At 33.0% G+C, this 18,770-nt stretch overlaps 1 protein-coding gene across 1 annotated transcript in view; it reads left to right on the forward strand.

The window, feature by feature from the left end:
* The window catches only part of LOC133201504 (uncharacterized), a 31,357-nt gene continuing 12,587 nt past the window's right edge, over window positions 1-18,770 (forward strand). Inside the window, exons 1-7 of the mRNA XM_061337302.1 lie at window positions 1-1,041; window positions 10,096-10,281; window positions 10,968-11,046; window positions 11,437-11,636; window positions 11,822-11,985; window positions 12,222-12,314; window positions 12,570-12,675. Of these exons, the coding sequence (XP_061193286.1) occupies window positions 712-1,041; window positions 10,096-10,281; window positions 10,968-11,046; window positions 11,437-11,636; window positions 11,822-11,985; window positions 12,222-12,314; window positions 12,570-12,675 (1,158 nt within the window). The 5' untranslated portion in view covers window positions 1-711. The remainder of the gene's footprint in view (window positions 1,042-10,095; window positions 10,282-10,967; window positions 11,047-11,436; window positions 11,637-11,821; window positions 11,986-12,221; window positions 12,315-12,569; window positions 12,676-18,770) is intronic.

Raw genomic sequence — 18,770 nt, forward strand, 5'->3', positions numbered from 1 at the left:
CGAGGAGATTTATTTAGAATCTTGTCACAGGAGGAAAGCGGCGGCCATAAAATACATATTCTCCTAATGCCGACATCTTCAAGCCTTTATTTGTGTGTGTGTTAGCCATGAATGCGACTTTTATTCCTTTTTCGTGGTAAATTTTTCGCTGATTACGACCTGCGAACACGTGAGATTCCCAGGAGTTTGTGCAGTGTGACACATTAATAATGCACAGTTAATTGTTTGTTTTTATGCCTGGATTAAATTTCAAGTATTGCAATGCCTCTCCGGAAATATTTAATTGATGACACAAAAATACAAGAGAGGGACCTTTTTTTTCCTAGGACATAAGGCATAAGGAAGTTTTAATGAATTGACGAAGCGCGCGTGTAGGGAGAGTTAACGTGTGTCGTGTTTGAGACGTTGAACAGAAAAAAAAAAATATTGTAGCACTGTTGAATCCGATTAGATCAATTGCTTTTGAATTGGAAATCCCCGGTTCTAGAGAGAACCATGTAAACAGTCCACGTGGTTCGGAGGGATCAATCGCTTGTTGTCCATGGGGAGTCATTAACACTATACAACACTATACAAAGGTGGCAAATCATTGTACGGGGATAGCAAGTTCTGATTATTGAAGCCTTATTGCAGGGAGAGAGCGCAGGAATTTTTCAATAGAATTAGAAACATCGGATGTGAGTTAACAAAGAAAAGCATAACATATAAAACATGGGTGCAGGCGTATCCCGCCATGGTCAAGTTCGACGAAAAGTCCAGGCCGTTAATGCGTTTGAAGACGCAGGTAAACGTCACAGGCGGCAGAAGAATCCTAAGAAAAGCAACGACGTCGCCATGAGGGAGAAGGCGAAAGATATGACGTCATCAGACAGGGGGTCCAGATCTCACTGGATGAGGGTCAAGGAGCGGACTATTTCTAAAACTGAGTTAGAAGCTAGATCCGCTCTTAGACTCAGTGACTTTAACAAAGTGGTTAGAAAGCGAACTCTAGAAAAGGATGATGACGTGCCAATTACCATACCATATGTTTCGAATGAAAAGGTATGTTTGTAAAAGCTACAGAAGTTGAAGATTTTAAAGCCTGGTAAATCAAGAAAGGGTGATGATCACAAAAATTGTTAATGAAATTAACTACAAGTAATAACAAAAAAGAGTTAAAAAGAGAACTTAAACATTTTATAAATGAAATGCTAAAGGGGTCCATTATCATGCAATAGTAGGAACATTTGCACTAGCTGTCGGTATTTTATTTTATAAGCTGTTTGAATTCTTTTTTTAAGGGAAAAGGACAACGACTTTAAAAATAAATTCTACGTCATTTACTTAAGAACTAGATTTTGATTTATGCTTTCAGTCAGGCCTATTATTATGCAATATAAGTGCATCGCCTTAAACGACCCACTTTACTAGATAAAAAGTTTTTAAAAACTGTGTCATGCTCCTAAAATGCGCAATTTAATGACATGTACATACGTACATGTAGCTGCATTTTGAAATGCATAATGGACTCGAGCTCTGCAGACTTTTAACTCCTGTATCCCTTTACCGTAGAGGGGTAATTTACTTTGATCAACGATCAGGAGTAATTATTTCGCCCCCTTGGGACATGTTTGTTTGTTTGGTTGTCAGTCAGTCACTTTCTGGTGGAAAAGGTTAGCAAAGTACATTGTATTAAAGTCATTCTATCCCATGTCTTCAGATCAAATTGATACATGTATGTAATACTATGTATCAGATATTCACAACATTGGGATGCAAAACTTCATACATAACTCAAGGTCACATTCAAGGCCAAGGTCACATAAGGCAAAATTTGCACTCATTGAACACTTCAATTTTCCCTTGCGAAATACACATACAAGCTTGTTATATATGCAAAAGTTTGGGTTTTTATTTGTTTCTTCCAAATCTTTATTCTATTTTGCTGCTATTTCAGTCCATGTGCCTAGACTCCAGGGCTAATTGAAACTCAGTAGAGCTAAGGATTTCAAGTAAAAACTCATTTTGAAAATATCTTTTTTTCTTTCCCTTTTTTCGTTCGAATGATCGTATTTTTATATTTGAGTGCACAAAATGACCAAATATAACCTCTGTTGAAGGGTTTGGATGTAGATACATGTATATATGTAACCGCTGGTGTGTAATATAAATATCTTAAAAATGTTTCTATAAACACTTTGGAGAGAGAGAAAGAGAGAGACAGCAATTTCAACAAAATTTTAACAGTAACAGTAGTCGTTCAAATCGTAAAACCATTACATTAACACTTTTAAAACCCATTTCAATTGATTTTGCCCAGCTAAATGCTTCTAAATTTACTTTTAATTCTGCAATGACGCATAACCGGTTTTAATGTATTCTTTCACGGCTATAAATCTAATTAGATTTCGGTGTAAAGTCATTTATGAATTAATTCTTTGATTTCAAGAGTACACTAGTCTCGGAGGGGGGGGGGGTTACCATTTAAATCTTTAGATCTGAGTTTAAAAAAAAATTCTGTGCAATTTCAACACTGCATAATTTTAGAATTACAATCTATTTCGAATCAAATGAAAAACTTTCTTTTTAAATCTTTCATGAATTCATTATGTCTGTCTATACACGATGCCAATGTTTAAAGTAAATAAAAACTTTACGATCCAATTCGAGGTTGAACTAGTTCTTTTTTAAGTTTAATATCCATCATGACGTTAAAAAAAAATTATTTTATATTGATTTTAATATCTAGAGCCTGGTTTCAGAATCCTGAAGCAGTCTTGGACTTAGTCAAAACTTCAGACTGGTCATTCATAAACCGAATATTATTATTAAGGTTTTCCATCCCTTATAGGACGTAATTCTCCATCACGCATATAATACTCTGATATTAATTCAAAGCATCTTACAGTAGAAAAGGATTTATCAAATGAAAGTTTTGAAAAAGAGTAATTAACTAAGCAGTAATTATATCCTAGTCAACAGAAATTGCATTGAAGTCCATGGAGACAAGTGATTTTTTTTAAATAAAAATTCAAATATTAAGAATATCAGTAAATACTGTGTTGGAAAGATGCATTAAATCATTAGAAATTGAATGACAATTGAAAACATTTTTTTTTACCCTACAGATTTTTTTTAATTGATTTTTATTACTTAAAAAAAGAGGGAGATAACTCTTCAACAAAGGTCAAGGTCATAAATTAAGACACGTTCCATTCTTAATTGCTAATAGTAATAAATGGGAATTATGTCTAGATATACTGAGTATTCCACCCGTACACATCTGTTATGTATTCGCATTCATTGAATCTCAGGCTATTAGGGATGGAGCACTCGAAAATAAAAATTATCAAAATGAAAAGATAGGAGTTTTTAAAACGATTTCAAATTTTATGTGTTTTCTATAGCTATAAACTGTAAGACATTTGACAAGTTCCGAGTTAATTAAGTCTAAAACTGTCCATAGTCGTGGGTCCTTGTTCATATCGAGAAAACTGAGAATTTGGATCCGCCTCTCATTTACATGTAGAGTTTATTCAATTATGTATAGTATAGTTATAATCATGCACTGTATATATGTGTCACTGGTAAATTATAAGTACAAATGTTGCATTTCTCTTTCGACAGGAAGTATATATATCTCTAAGCGCACTCGTTTGTTGTGATATTTTGTTATTTGCACAAATTATTGGTAATTAAAAATATAGTGTTTTTTTGTCGGAGGAAACTTTTTATATTTTCCTGATTTCTTGAATTTATAAAAAGTGTGCAAATGCACACAAAAGCACACAAAATGATTCATCAGATTTCGTCATATGAAATGCAAAATTAATTCTTTAAAATCATCTTCAACTACTTCATGCAACTAGGCTTGAACTTTACATGTATGTACAAGCATAAAAAAGAGATTATGCATTGAAAATGTATATTATAATTATACATGTATATGTATTCATTTAAGCCTACACATTAATATTTGCAAAAGCAAAACGTTTCCCTAGTGAAGGTTAGGAATGTAAATTTCTTAACATAGATCGACGCATTCTTTGCACTGGGTTGTGCTCAAGTTTTAGTGCGAATTATCATTAGACTAAATTACCGAATTTAAATTCTGCAGGGAAGAAAATTACTTGTGTATTTAAAGATTGCTAGATAAGATTTCAAGGCACAAGTATTTACGTAAGAAAAAAAAAACAAGAAAAGCAGATTTTTTTTCAGATCCCCAACACTACTCGATATTGGAATAAAAGGTGCCTTAATAAATAATAAATTGCATATTTAATTTCATGAGAGAGAGAGAGAGAGAGAGAGTCTTGATTTTAGCAGTCCCAATTTTAACCGATAAGAAAAAAACCAATATGAAATCAAATAAACAAGTAAATCCTACTTGGTTAAACAAGAGAACGGTAGTCCCCTAACTTTTCTGTTTACTCAGGGGGTTACTTTAACTTGTTACATTGATCTAATCCCCAATTGAGCCTCGTTAAGCACACCTGTGCTATTGACTCAGTTGATTAAGAAAGAAAAATGGCCAACCCCCCAGAAGACACTGTTATGACATTCAATCAACGTTGTTATATTTATTACCGCATTTTATTTAGATTTTACTGATCTTTAATCCTGGTCGAATTCATCGAACGATATATAGACCTCATCAGCGATTCTTTTTCAATTTACTCAAAACGTTTCGTTTGGATCGATGTGGGAAGTGTTGCAACATAACATACATAATTAATTTTCAAATTGATTCCAAAGAGTTACTTAAATGAAATATTCACAAATGTATATTTGTTCAAATTAATCAGCAAACTTTTCATATTTGTAAGATACATGTACCCAAATATTTCCTTATGATTTACATGTTTTATACATATAAAAACTTCCTTTCGTAAAATAAATACAATAGTTATACATTAAATATATATAATATTTCAGCATATGTAAACATATCATATCAACAAATGTAAATATATTATTTAAGCATATGTAAAAATATCAGAAGATGTTTGCAATTAGGGAAGAAATTTATGAAAAGCAGGGTTACAAAAAATGTATTTGACATTGAAAAACTTCTGAGGGAGTTGATCATTCCCGTGCAAATGTGGTTAAAATTACAAACATAAGCTCATACAAACAATAAATCAATAGAAATTCTCTTCAATCGGCCATGTCAACGTGATCTGCGATGGAGTACAGATAATAAGATTCCAGCATGTAATTGTTTTAGAAATTAAAGATGGGAACAAAGAAGATGGAAAGATTTTCTAATTAGTTTAGAAAAAAAGGAATAAAAATCTCGTCATTTTGAACCAGGGAAAGAAATGACTATAATAAGCTTAATTACGTTAATTGAGATAATTATAGAAAGTAACATGAATATGACCTAGTTATTCGCAGTGAGTCATTGCAGTATTTTGCATGAGGTTAAAAAGAAATTACAAGTAGAAATTCTATAGGCCCGGAAACATCTTGATAAATGTCTGGCCCCGGAAATGTTATTCTCCCCTCTATCATGGATTTTAGTATATTTTATCAGTCGTTTTAAGTTTTCACTCTGGTAACAGGAACTCTTTTGGATAGGAGACCAAAAAAAAAAAAATTAAAGGAGCCCTTACAATTATGTAAGCTCTTCATAAAATTGTGATATTTCTGGCAGAATCTTTGTGGTGGAAATAAATAATAGATGTTCGCAGTCTGTTTGAAATCTCGCGAGATTAGAAACTGCTAACCGAGTTTCAAAATCGTCGCAAGTGTAAAAAAAAAAATAGACTTTTAAAGTATCTCTTTGTTCCATAGGGAAGGCTGAGAAAGGATTATGCGTAAAGAGGATCGTTTGTCATTTTAAAGAGTTCCTGAACGAACAATGCATCGACTTAGCTTTATCTATAGCTATATGTAGATTCTCATGGGGTTCTTCAAAATCAAATTTATAGTTGTGGTAGACCCCCACCCCCTCCCCATTGCACACTTCCTAGAAGATTATATTTTTCCTTCCAAAAAACAAAAACCTTGAGTGCTGCTGATACGCACTAAAGGTTGGAATAATTTTTTTGAACAGGATCATTTGAAGGAAATGATCAATCGCCCCTTTTGTGAACAAAAATATACATGTACATAAGATTAATAATAATTCATTTTTGGGGATTTGGATATTGCCTTTATATAGCCATAATTAGTAAAAAAAAAAATTTCCAAAAGAACTCATAAAACCTGAGAGCTTCCGGGGGGCTTTGCCCCCTGCCCAAACCCCAACTGTTTGTCCCCCCCCCCCCCAATTCAAAATTTCTGGATCCGATCCGCCACTTATGATGACATTTTATGAAACAGAGTTAGCGATTGAGTATAGTACATGATACATGTCAAGGTATCCGATGCATAAACAGCAAAACTTATCCCCTTAACAAAGAGTGAAAATTAAGCAACGTGTAAAATGTTCCATAGATCAAAGTAAAAACGGAAGTTTTAACAAAAGGTTTTTTCCCCCATAGAACCTCAAATAGAAAGATACGAATTAATTAATTTAACATTATATACTATGGACAAGATCTTTTTTCATAAATAAACAGGAATAAAGAAACACTTATTTGGAAAAAAAGTATTTTTGTCAAGAAAAATGGAAAGTGTTCTATATACATGCAATTTGATGAATTGAAATGCATAGACCACCTTGCATTCCCCCCCCCCCCCCCCGAATTTTCAAGAGAATTTTCAGGGGGATATAACTCCTACAATTAACACTGAATATTAATTTAATGATTTTGTCCAAGTTTTTCATTAAATTCATTTTTTGTTCTTATTTTTTTAAAACTCGTTTAAAGAGCATTCTTTAAAAAATTAAGTTGAAAGCAGCAAATACATCCCTCTATTGTAAGAGGGAGACAGGAGTTTTCCCTGTAATCTTACATCGAATACCTTAAATGTCATATATAATATCTTGCCAATTTTAAATAGGCCCACCAGAAAAATACTTGGCGCAAAAGAAAATTTTTAGGGCGAAATTGTAAGATTACAGGGAAAACTCCTGTCTCCCCACTAACCTTTGAAGAATATAATTATAGTACGGCCTATACCAATTACAAAGCTTGAAATCAAAAATGAGGTCGAGGCTGCAGACGATTACTATGACCACGTGACGCTTAAATGAGTGCACTCACGTGACATCAATAGTCACGTAATAAATCCAAAGCACGAAGAAAAGTCAGTGTGTAAATTAAAAATTCATTTGATACAACTGCTGAGCATTGCAATTTCAGTCTGCATTCCAAATCTGATCGATGTGTCGAGATGAGTAGACAATAAATCTCGCGCACGCGTGTATCGGCATTTCTCTCGATAACTCTCCCCGGAGACGAAAGATACCGTTTCGGATTTTAGTCTAAATTCCACTAATTTTGCTAATTAGGAGAGGCGCGTAATCTGTGTATGTGACAGATGTACTTTGATGCTTAGAGCTGACAGAAACACTCTGAGGTTAAAAAGTCATAACTCATGTCCATTGGCGTTGCATCCTCTGTCAAGAGTTTCAGACAGCATAAGGACAAACGAAATCAAAGTGTTCAATAGTACTAAGAGCCGGACTCATTTACAGTCAGCAGTGACTATTTTAATTTACAGGAAAAATAATAATAGGCTTCAATGGCATCTTACATTAAAAAAAAAATGAAATGAATTTAGGAACTTGCATTGTAAACAAAATATCAAATTTATAGTTATGGCACATTTTATCATGATCCGAATTAAACATTGGAGAAAATACATTCCCAATTAATACTCTCAATTTACTCTCTTTAATTCTCAATTTACTTTTTTCGGGTTCTTTTAACGTTTATGTTGTCTCAAAAGTCAACAACAGTTGAGTGTATGCACTATATTCATTACTCGAAATTCTTATTTGGCGGTGTATACATGTATAGTTAAACGTTCGGTCAGCACGTCCCGTTGAACACTGTGACAAAATCCGGCTATTGCTTTACGAGCAAAAAATTGCAGTTACACCGAAACTTAATTGCAAACCTGAAAATAACATCAAATAAAAATTGTGTCATTTTGTTGATAATATGACCAACAGTTAACATTTTTTCAATCTTGATTCTAGGTTCGAAAGATTTTTAGGGAAAGACTCTTCTAGAGATTCTCGCTGCATCTTTTGTTCACAATTTTTACATGTACAGTACATGTAGTTGCGTTATCCGAGCAAACTCTCTCACCAAAACCAACTTATTGGAGGAAAATAAAATAAATTGCGAAAAAGAATGCATAGTTAAACATCTGAACATTTCCTGTAAAATTTTATTGATTTTATCACCTTTAAGTACCAAGTAATTGACTGGGGAAAGTGTTGCTGATGTATTATTTTTTCCTACTTGTAATCCCTTGTTATATGTAATAAATGATAGATAAGAAACCGGTATTTTAAGAATTTCTCATCAATCGATGCATTTTATGTGAGGATATTTTTTAGTGGCAATAATATTCCTATATTATCTAGTTTAAAGATCATTCAAACCAATCAATAACTGTTTCTTGATGGGAGTGCCCCAGAGACTACTTCAATCTAGAATGACTCTTTGTAGGCCGACACCTAATGTAAATCTTGCCTGCAAATCGACCTATATTTTATTTCTGTCACTAATTCTATGTTTCTTCAATCAGGACAACATGGCACAATTTCGACTGCGATCGGTTTTATTTTGTAATTTTAAAAATGAGCTCTAATGTACAGGCCATTAAATGCATGATTTGAGGAGTCGGGTTATAAACTTTATTATAGGCCGTTTTTTTTTAATGTAATTGAGGTTTTAGAGGTAAAAAAAAAAGATAAATAATAGAATAAACAAATAATAACAATTACACGATGGCCGGTGATTGAGTTTATCAGATATATCGTAACATTACTGTAGAATTAGTCAGGCTACAATATAACAAATTGTGAAGAATCATTATTTTGAGCCGAGCTGTAAGGCTGCTTCAAGAAGTCATGGTCAGTTTATAGGTGATGTTGATTGTAGAACATCAGTCTATGAATCTGTCTTGTTACTGTAAAAGAAAGTTGCTTGACTTAGGCCTTACAATTAAAACTGGAGAATGTGTGCAATATTTGTCATCGCCGTAGGAACCGGGGGGGGGGGGGAGGTGTGTCCCAATAATTTTTCCGATATTTAGTATACTGTAGAAAACATAGCTGCTTTATGCTTGTGCCCCTGTGCCCCCTCAATAACGTCTGATGACAGTTTTTTTTTTTGCTTGTCTAAGTTTTTATGCTTGATAGTACCCCCCCCCCCCAAAAAAAAAAAAAAAAAAAAAACTGATAAAAAAAATTTGGTAATGTGCCCCCAAACTGAAATTGCTTCTTACGGGCCTGTTTCTTTACATCTTGAGTGAATCATGTACACTGTACATCCATTTAATAACATTACATATACTAGTATTAAATATCATCATGATATTACGCGTAGATGAGAAAACGAAATCAATGCTAGGTACAGTATTTAAATTCATGACAATTTTTAAGAGAGCCTCTTTCTTTGAGTCATGATTTAAATCACTTCTTGTTACAGCAGTTCGATTTTCTCACACAATATTCCTGGGAATATTTCAGCAATCAGTTCATGTAAATTTATGAATGATCTACTTTGCCAAGTAGAAAACTTTCAATTACCGTAATTCCAAAAATAATTATCAAATATTTTAATATTATATTCGGGAAAAAAAACGATTAAGCTTACTGTATCCTGCTTCATATTTCTGTACAAGTACATTTACATTAGAGCTAATTATGAAAGCATAAAATATATTTTTACAGTGACTGTCTTAATTTGAACAAATTAACACAAGTACCGTTTATACGAGTAAGATTTAATTATATAACTTAGTCATCCGACACCGGTCCAAATACTTGTATGTGTACATCAAACAGCTAATATATTCTTTTCATGGATTTTAATGTTACCAATCGAGGATAACTGATAAATTAGTTTCGGATAACATTATCATAGTAAGACTAATAATGAACTGAAAATGAAATTGTTTTGTTGTTAAGACATCTATTTCTTATATTTCAAAATGAATAACTTTTTAAACAGTAAATTCTTTATTTATCGTTTACTTGTTTTCCAGGTTGAACCGGAAGAACTATGTCACGTGTGCAGTGTGTATACCGGAAGGGAAACCTATCCTTGTCGGATCTGCTACAAAGTGTACCACGAAAGTTGTCTCCGAAAACTAGGTCAGTGTAATGACCCGGCATCATCGGTCCTCCTCAAGAAAGCCCTCAAACCCACGGGCTGGAGTTGTCAGAATTGCGTGAGTCTTTGTATAATAGATTCATAAGTAGTTTGAATTTTCAATGAGAGGTAACAAGCTTGTGCACGCGCTACATCGAACACTCACACATTGACGTATACATGTACATTTTGTATCAGATTAAAGCTTAGAAAGAATGTACAGTAACTGTCACACTATAATTGGTACAAACAACGCTTTCTTCGATAACGTACATATCTTTTTTGTACGTAGAGTTTTCCCCCTTTTTTTATTTTTTTTTTGGGGGGAGGGGTGTTTGTTTGTTTGTTTTTTGTCAGCAACTCCTGAAACTCCAAATGTCAGTAAAATGTTCTACAATCTAAAAATTTAAAATACAGTTAAAAAGTTAATAGAGTTTGTGGACACAATAACCACGATATATATATACCCGACAGTGAAGCTTTCCTTGTAACCTGTTCTTTTATTTCTGAATTGATGTAAATTTAGCAATTAAGTCAACTTTTTGTTTGTTTGTTTTTTTAATTTGAGTCCTTTTATTGGTTTAGTACCGATTTGATAATAAAATTCCTTTCTTGCCTTTACATTTTGATTTTTTTGTTTTAAAGATAGCATAAATATATCATTTCCTAGCCTTTTTTCATAAAACAAAAGTCCGCCTATTCAAAGTTTACATTTGGTTCCAGTCTGTAAGTATAACAAAATGATTGAACTTCCTTATTTTTCAGGACGATCTGAGCAGTCTGTTAACGGAAGAAGAACTACACAATCTGTTTTCCTCTCTGGATCGTTATGAAGTGGCACAAGGTACAGTGTATTCAGAGTTCAAGGAACTTAAGTCACGAAATGTATTGCAAAGATTTATTCCTAATGTTCCGTGTAGGTGATAGCTTAAATCAGGAAATGACAGGGGAAAATATTTTTCCGGCTCTTTATTTTGGACATCCTTCATGCATTAAAAAGACATAAACTTTTGTAAATGGCAATTTCGAATTTTAAAAATTGAACGTTTGTTTCTTTTATTAAAGAGAAAATACGGGTTACATACATCAACGTAAAAAGACTTTTTCGATCAGACACAGTTTGAGATAATGTTTATTACAATGTACATAGATATGATATTTTTGGGGAGGGGGGGGGGGATAGTTATAAAAAAAATACACTTAGCAATATAAACCATACCAGACTATATCACAGATTCCAGTATAGGTTTGGAGGACTTTATGGAATATCGAAAGCGTTGCTATGGCGACCAAGATGGCGGAGAGGTACCAAAGGATGCCCTACAAGAAGATTTAGCCCGCTTTCATCGGATTGACAAGGACAATACCGGATCGATCACGTGGTGGGAATTTATCAACTTTGAGTCAATCCGTATTCTGAAAAAGCGGAATAAGGTAAACTGAGTAAATAACTAGTATTTACATTGCATGCATTGCCGCTTGATTTTACACATGTTTATGTTTAATTGTTTCGATCATCAAAGAATAGACTCCCCAAGTAGACGTTTTCTATATTGATTTATGACCTAATATTTCGGACCCTTTGATTGATTGTTAATATCTACATGTAATTCTTTCAGAATTCCATTGTCCACCTGCTGTCACCAAGGGAAATAGAAATCGCCCGGCGATTGTTCCGCGTTTATGACGACGGTTGCGAAGGAAACATCACCGAATTCAATGCCAAGAAAACCATTGCTGCTTTCTATACTCTATTTATAGAATGTGACGACACACTTAACGGGTACGTCTTTATAACAGTATCCTCCCTAGTCCGCAACATAGAAAAGATGTGTGTATCATAGCTCCAAGGTCTGCGTTAGGTACCCATTAATATAAACCATTATATAGAAACCGTTTCATTACAAATACATGTAATAATGTCCAAGTTGCTTATTTGCATAGCGACAAGGAGAAGTTACATAAATATATAAATATTTTCATTTTATAATTTGATTAGTGTTATGATTTCTTCTTTAGATTTGCCGTATTGTCAAAAAAGGACGAGGAATTGTCTTTTGTTTTGAATGAAAGTTTGTCGTTTACAATGGACTGTGAACCCAACGGTCCCAAGTAAGTTTTTCGGTGATGTTAAATATTAAAATAATCTAAAATATTGAACATATTACTTCTAATTACACTGTAAAGAAAAATAATGAATGTGCTACATAAGAAGTTAACGGGTTGAAATTGTTTTCCATTGCAAAAGAGAAAGACTTTGTTAAGTAATTTTGTTTTAGGTGTTTCCTGCAAACTTTCGAGACAAAAGCTTTGTTGTTGTTTTTTTCTGTTGAATTAAAATTTCTCTTGTTTTTTTTTAATTTTCAGGAGTGTATCATGGCAGGATTACTTGCTGGAACTAAGTCTGTATATTTTAGCGGCACGACCAAACTTAAGCCCGGTACCAGTAGAGAGTTCCGAATGGACAAAAGGTGTGGTTGTTTCCACGGAGATGGATTGTGACCTCAAGCGTACAACATTATGACCTTTAATCTTTCAAACAGAGAGAGAGAGAGAGAGAGAGAGAGAGAGAGAATTTCGGTGCTTTTTATACAGAAAAGAAAAAAAGACTATTTGTTGACAGTTTATTAGATGTAACGTGATATGTCTGTCTGTATGTAATTAAATTTCTGCATAATTAAAGTGTACGTGTACAATGCACATGAACTTGTATATACATAAATACATGTATATACATGCATTAACCTAAATTTTATGTACCTTAAACACAGTGCAGTCTTCTTATTTTCAAAACCCCCGTATGAAAAACCAAGCAAAACCGTTTTGGTTAAGCACCATGCTGCAATTATACCCGATGTTAACAGTCAATGCAAGTTTCTATTCATACATGTAGTTGGGCATTTGAGCAGTTGAAAAGACTGAATTAAAACGAAAATGCATGTAAGCTTTCTGATTCACATGTTAGAAAGTTGGTAAGAATATGAATTAGATTATTTGCATATGTATAAAGTTGAATTTTTATTGTACTTCATTTAAGAAGGGTGAGAATGGGTTTTGTACTTGATTTTCTAGCACCTGCAAAACTTTCAAAACATTTGATTTCCTGGTACATGACAATGCAATTTTAGTAGCAAAATTATACAGAAATTTCTCTAAGGTTGGTTTTGATGAAGTGAATGCAATATTCAAATAGTTATATTCTTAAGGACAACAGAATTTATCCATCTAGGTGTATTATTGTAAAATGTTCAAAATTGCAACTGTTTGTTAGAAAGTTTTTTTTTGTTTTGTCAACTTAGAACACTTACTACTAATGGGTTTTTTTCTCTCTCCATTTTTTTTTTTAGATTACAACACACTGTTAAATATGCGTGTGTTTGCGTCATTTGTATTTAAAATTCTACTGTATTAAAGAACACATGGAGAGATTTAATTTTTTTCAGTGCTTGTTTGCGTGAACTCAATCAACCTTTACCCACAACAGAGTAGTAATCTTTCCAAAAGTTCGATTTTGAATTTAAAGGTTTCCCTTAGAATTTAGAATATTTAACAAAAATTAACAAAGAACGACAACTCTTATAGAGTAGTTCAGATATACACATCAAGAAGACAATCATTGCAAATCAGAATTTTAAAATCGTTGGTCTTCTATTTTAAAGATTGATGCATTGTTTTAACCTTATAAGTATATAATATCATTTTTCTTTTTAGCTTCAGTAATAAGATTTAGATTTTACTATCTCCTGTATTAGAATTTTTGAAAGATATATAGTATACATCGTACTTAGCATATGTAACTATGTCCATTTTCGTAATAATTTTACCACGCATTTATTTTGATTGGGTGTGCAGGGACTGGGATTTAAGAAGAAGCTAAATAATACTGTTTTTTGTTTGTTTTGTTTTACTTATTTTTTTAATGATAGCATTGTTCTTTAATACTTTTACTTATAAAACTGATACTAATTATGAAATCAATATTTTAATAAAGACTTCTTAATTAAATATGATAATATTATATGTGTCATTTTTTCCTTTCAGAATGTGTAAATAATGCATGTGTTTGTTCTTTAAGTTTATCATACATTCATACATTTTGGTTTGGGTGAATAAATTGAACTTGAACTAAGAAGATTTAAATACGTCCCTTATACAAATCTATAGTTTTGAAAACAGTAGCTCAACTACTGATATTGGACGCACGGATAGAAATTTTTAATTTTACTAAACCCTAAGTACTCCTTCTCCTGAAACACGTCTGATTCGCCTAAACAGTAACGAGAGAAAAAAAATATGAAATAAATTAACTAGATTACTGAAGACGTATGCTAAAACCCAAACAGTAGTTCGCTTCTTATGACATTGACGGTAAGTTGACTATAATAGCTATACATACATTGTACATTTTGAATACATGTACGCTCTTATGTGAGCAAACAACCTTAATTATAAAAAAAAAAAAAAAAAAAAAAACATCTTGACAAGAAATGAAAATAGGAATATGTATAAAGAGGATGGATGTGCTTTTTTGTTGAACATTAATGACAATTTGTTAGATTGTTCATCCAAAATTTTTTGGTACATTTTTGTTGTTCAAGACTCCAGCTAACCACTTAATCCACAACTCTTTCTTTTTTGTCCTCAGTAGCTATTCTGCTACATGTATTAATATTATGTCTCTGGTATATATTACACTGACATTTAAATCGAAAGACAGATACGAAAATCATGACGGCGCTCGTAGGAACTTGGAGGGGGTGGGGGTGCAGTAGGACCGTGTCCCCCGCCAATAAGTGTACTGTATAGATGTATATAGAAATGAAAGCTATTTTATAGATATCCCCCCTCAATAATTTAAGAACGCCTGATGATCTTTTCACTTTTGCTTTTTAAGAAAATTTTGCTTGATAGTGCCCCCTCCCCTAAACTGAAAATATTTTTGATTGCCTCCCTCCCCCCCCCCCCCCGAAATCGTACGGGCCTGAAATGACGGAAGTTCGGACAAATTTGATCAGGAAATATGAGTCATAACTCATTTACTCAAATTATATCACAAATTAATGCTCTAAGAAACTATATAGTTCCTTTAACAAGAACATACAAATATTTAATTCGTACACTTTACACAGTCTCCTTGGTTTCTAAAAGTCATTGCTCATTAAAATACGAAACGTCCCCATTTGTATCTAAATTTATGAAAGAACATTTAAAATTATTCAAATTCAACTACGGGGGGAGGGTCCAGACCTCGGATTCCTCTAGATCCGTGTATGTTAAACGTTTACAAGTGTATGTAGGTCATTTTTCTTTTTAAAAAAATGGTATTTTCTTTTTGACTTATAGGCCGTTTTAACATTAAGGGTTGCATAAATCTGGAAGGACAGATACACCGATAAATTATTATATACATCCTGAAATTAGTTCAAAATTGAATATCGGGATCACAGTAAGGTCCACGATTCAACAAACATAAAGGACTTACCCAGAAACTCCGCAGACCTTACCCTGGGTCCAATGATCATTTTTCCATTCTTCAGGACACACAGATACAGAGTAATATACTTAGAAATGACAGTACAAGTAGTGCGCTAATATTTACATTAAATATATGCAACCAGGCACTATTTAACAGCTACGTGTCCGTTTAAACAATTTAATTGAGGAGCCGAGATCAAATTGATCCAATGTGCGTGATGGACCTTTTGTATTTTAAATAAAATTTCTGAGAGACAATGAAGTTTGTTCTTTTTGAATGAACACTCGTGTCGATTTAAATGTAACGTAAGATAAAGAGATACACTTTGGGCTTCTGGCTCTTCAAGGTATAAATGGGAGGTGTGTTCTGAACCACAATGAAAATATGTGTCAAAGTGCAGGTGCTAAGGCATATTTATCGGGAAACAATCTGCAACAGTAACTAACCTTTCGAATTCCTCTTAATATCTTTCACAGACTTTACTTTTGAAAGTATCCAAACACACGTGCACTTAAGTGGCGTCCAGACGCGGATCCAGGATTTTTTTTTCCAGAGGTGGGGGGGGGGGGGGTTCTAACCCAGTCAAAAAATTACCAATTCAGAAATTTCTTGACATTTCTTGGGGGTTGGGGGGTTGGGTTCTAACCCAGTCAAAAAATTACCAACTCAGAAATTTCTTGACCCCACGTCTGAATATTTATTTAAACGGGTACGTATCATCTATGCCGGGTTATAATTTGATAACGCAAACATGCTATTTAAATCTATTGTACATATGTAAAATAAGAAGATAAATTTATTTAAAAAATAAATAAATAGATGAAAAATAAAAATAAAATTAAAAAGGGCAAGCAACTTTTAAATTTTATTGTGCACTGTACATAGACACTCACCCCCTCACGCAGAATACCTAAGTAGTTTTGCACTGAATGGGAAGAAGAAGAACTTGACCAGGATGGGGAAAAGGGGAGGGGGAGGGGGGGGGCAGTCCACAAGCACTTGCACGTGCTTGTTCTTTAATACACTTTCTTTAGTGAGGAAAAAAACCCCACACCAAATGATACCTGACAGAATGATGAGATGTGCTTTCAATGAATATACCAAGTTAAATCCTATTTTACAGTAGTTTCGTAAGAAAATGATGATACATGTATTTTACAAATGAACTAGACTGGTATTGCCTGTCTCTATCGTTCGAAAGATATCGCTCATATCAGACAGGCAAGCCAGTCTACAAATGAACGAAAGTTTAAACAGGAAGCAATGTAAGGACGACTTAACCGTGCATTATTAACAGGGGGAGATAACTCGCAGAAGAAAACAAAACTATGGACACAAGACGACGAAATGTGTTGTCAATGTATTTTTCGGGATTTCTGGTAAGATTGTTAAGTTTTCAGTTGGTGTAAATTGTAGTAAATTCTTCAAAGAAGGTTGTATGGATTTAAAATAACGCATCTGTTATGGTTTTTGCCAATTATTATGACGTTGACCTGTCAGTTATGAAACGAAACTAGTTTGCATGCTTCGAAACAAGTATGAAATGTAGTAATGTTATTCAAATATAAGATATACCTGTGACTTTTGTGGAGTAAGTTAAATATGACATCTATTTCAGATGATTTAGATTTACAATGTCTATTTTCAATATTAAAATTTCTTAAACTTAAAGGTGCTTGGACACAGATTTGAAGTTAATATTTTCTCAAATTTTCTGCATAATTTCATGACTTATATGTTGCTATAGCATTTCATACTAAAATATAATAAAAATCTTATTTTATTTCGAAGCTATTGAAACTTCAAATTTTTGGACGCGTTTGATTGACACATCCTTGCACTTTCACAGTTTTAATTTTATTCTTAATACTTACAAGAAAAGTGGCAATTTTGTTATTGTTTGAAAATATGTTCATCAGGTCAATCAGGTCATTACACTCATCAGGTCTTTACACTGTGCCCAATTTTGTTGTGTATTAATGAAAAATATTAAAACTATAATTCAGAAAATTTAGAGTAGAAATGTTCGAAAGCAAAACCCACTCACAGTATTGTCAGTCCGTGCTCAGTGGTGTGTGCAGACTTTAACAATTGAACAGACCCGGTGAATCGTAAACATTAACAATAACAGAGCTCGTGCCCTGTTTACAAAAACAGTTTACGTTTCACGGGTGTATTCAATTTGTTAAACTCTGTACACAACACTGAGCACGGGCTGACAATATTAGTGAGGGGGTTTGCTTTTGCACATTTCTACTCTGAATTTTCTGGATTATAAATATAATGTTTTTCATTAATACACAACAAAATCGCTTCTTTTCTTAAATATTAAGGATAAATATAAAATTTGTGAAAGTGCAAGGATGTGTTAATCAAACGCATTCAGGAATTCTTAGTTCCAATAATTTCCAGATAAAATAAGTTTTTTATTATATTTTCATGTAAAATGCTATTGCAATATATAAGTCGTGATATTATACAGAAAATTTGAGAAAATATTAACTTCAGATCTGTGTCTAAGCACCTTTAAGATGTAAAATCAAAATAAAAAAAATCAAAATATTTTATTGGCACACATAACATTATCATGCAGTGACTCTAGTTTGTCAACATAATGTGCATGTTTATTATTAAAACAAAAGTTCCGATAAAATGATAGTTTTGAGGAGTTCATAATACTTGCATTTTGTTCTTGTAATATTTGATCATGAATATGTTGCTTAACAATGCCAAGCACTGGTTTCAATGACATATTAAAATTTGTTAACTAGAAACACCCCAAGTTATTAAGACAAGTCTTTAAACACATAGACCATGTGTTATTTTCTTTACACTAGTTTTGATAAAGATATCATGTGCCAACGTACGTTCAATCGAAATTAAATGATCAAGGTATTTGATAGCAAACATAATAATTTTTGATCTGACTGGGAGTCTTCAGAATAGCAAACATTATTTGAAGTTTTGCAATGAACTAAGATTTTTTAAAAAAATTTAAAATGAAACTTTTCATAAGATGCCGAGCCTGAATTTTTTATGACTGACTCAATACCCCAAACTTCGCTTCCATATAGCAAAATGGGAATTACCAT

The sequence above is a fragment of the Saccostrea echinata genome, unplaced genomic scaffold, assembly GCF_033153115.1.
Source record: "Saccostrea echinata isolate AGI-Se365-2 ecotype Australia unplaced genomic scaffold, CSIRO_AGI_Sech_v1 ptg000044l, whole genome shotgun sequence".
Taxonomy (NCBI): domain Eukaryota; kingdom Metazoa; phylum Mollusca; class Bivalvia; order Ostreida; family Ostreidae; genus Saccostrea; species Saccostrea echinata.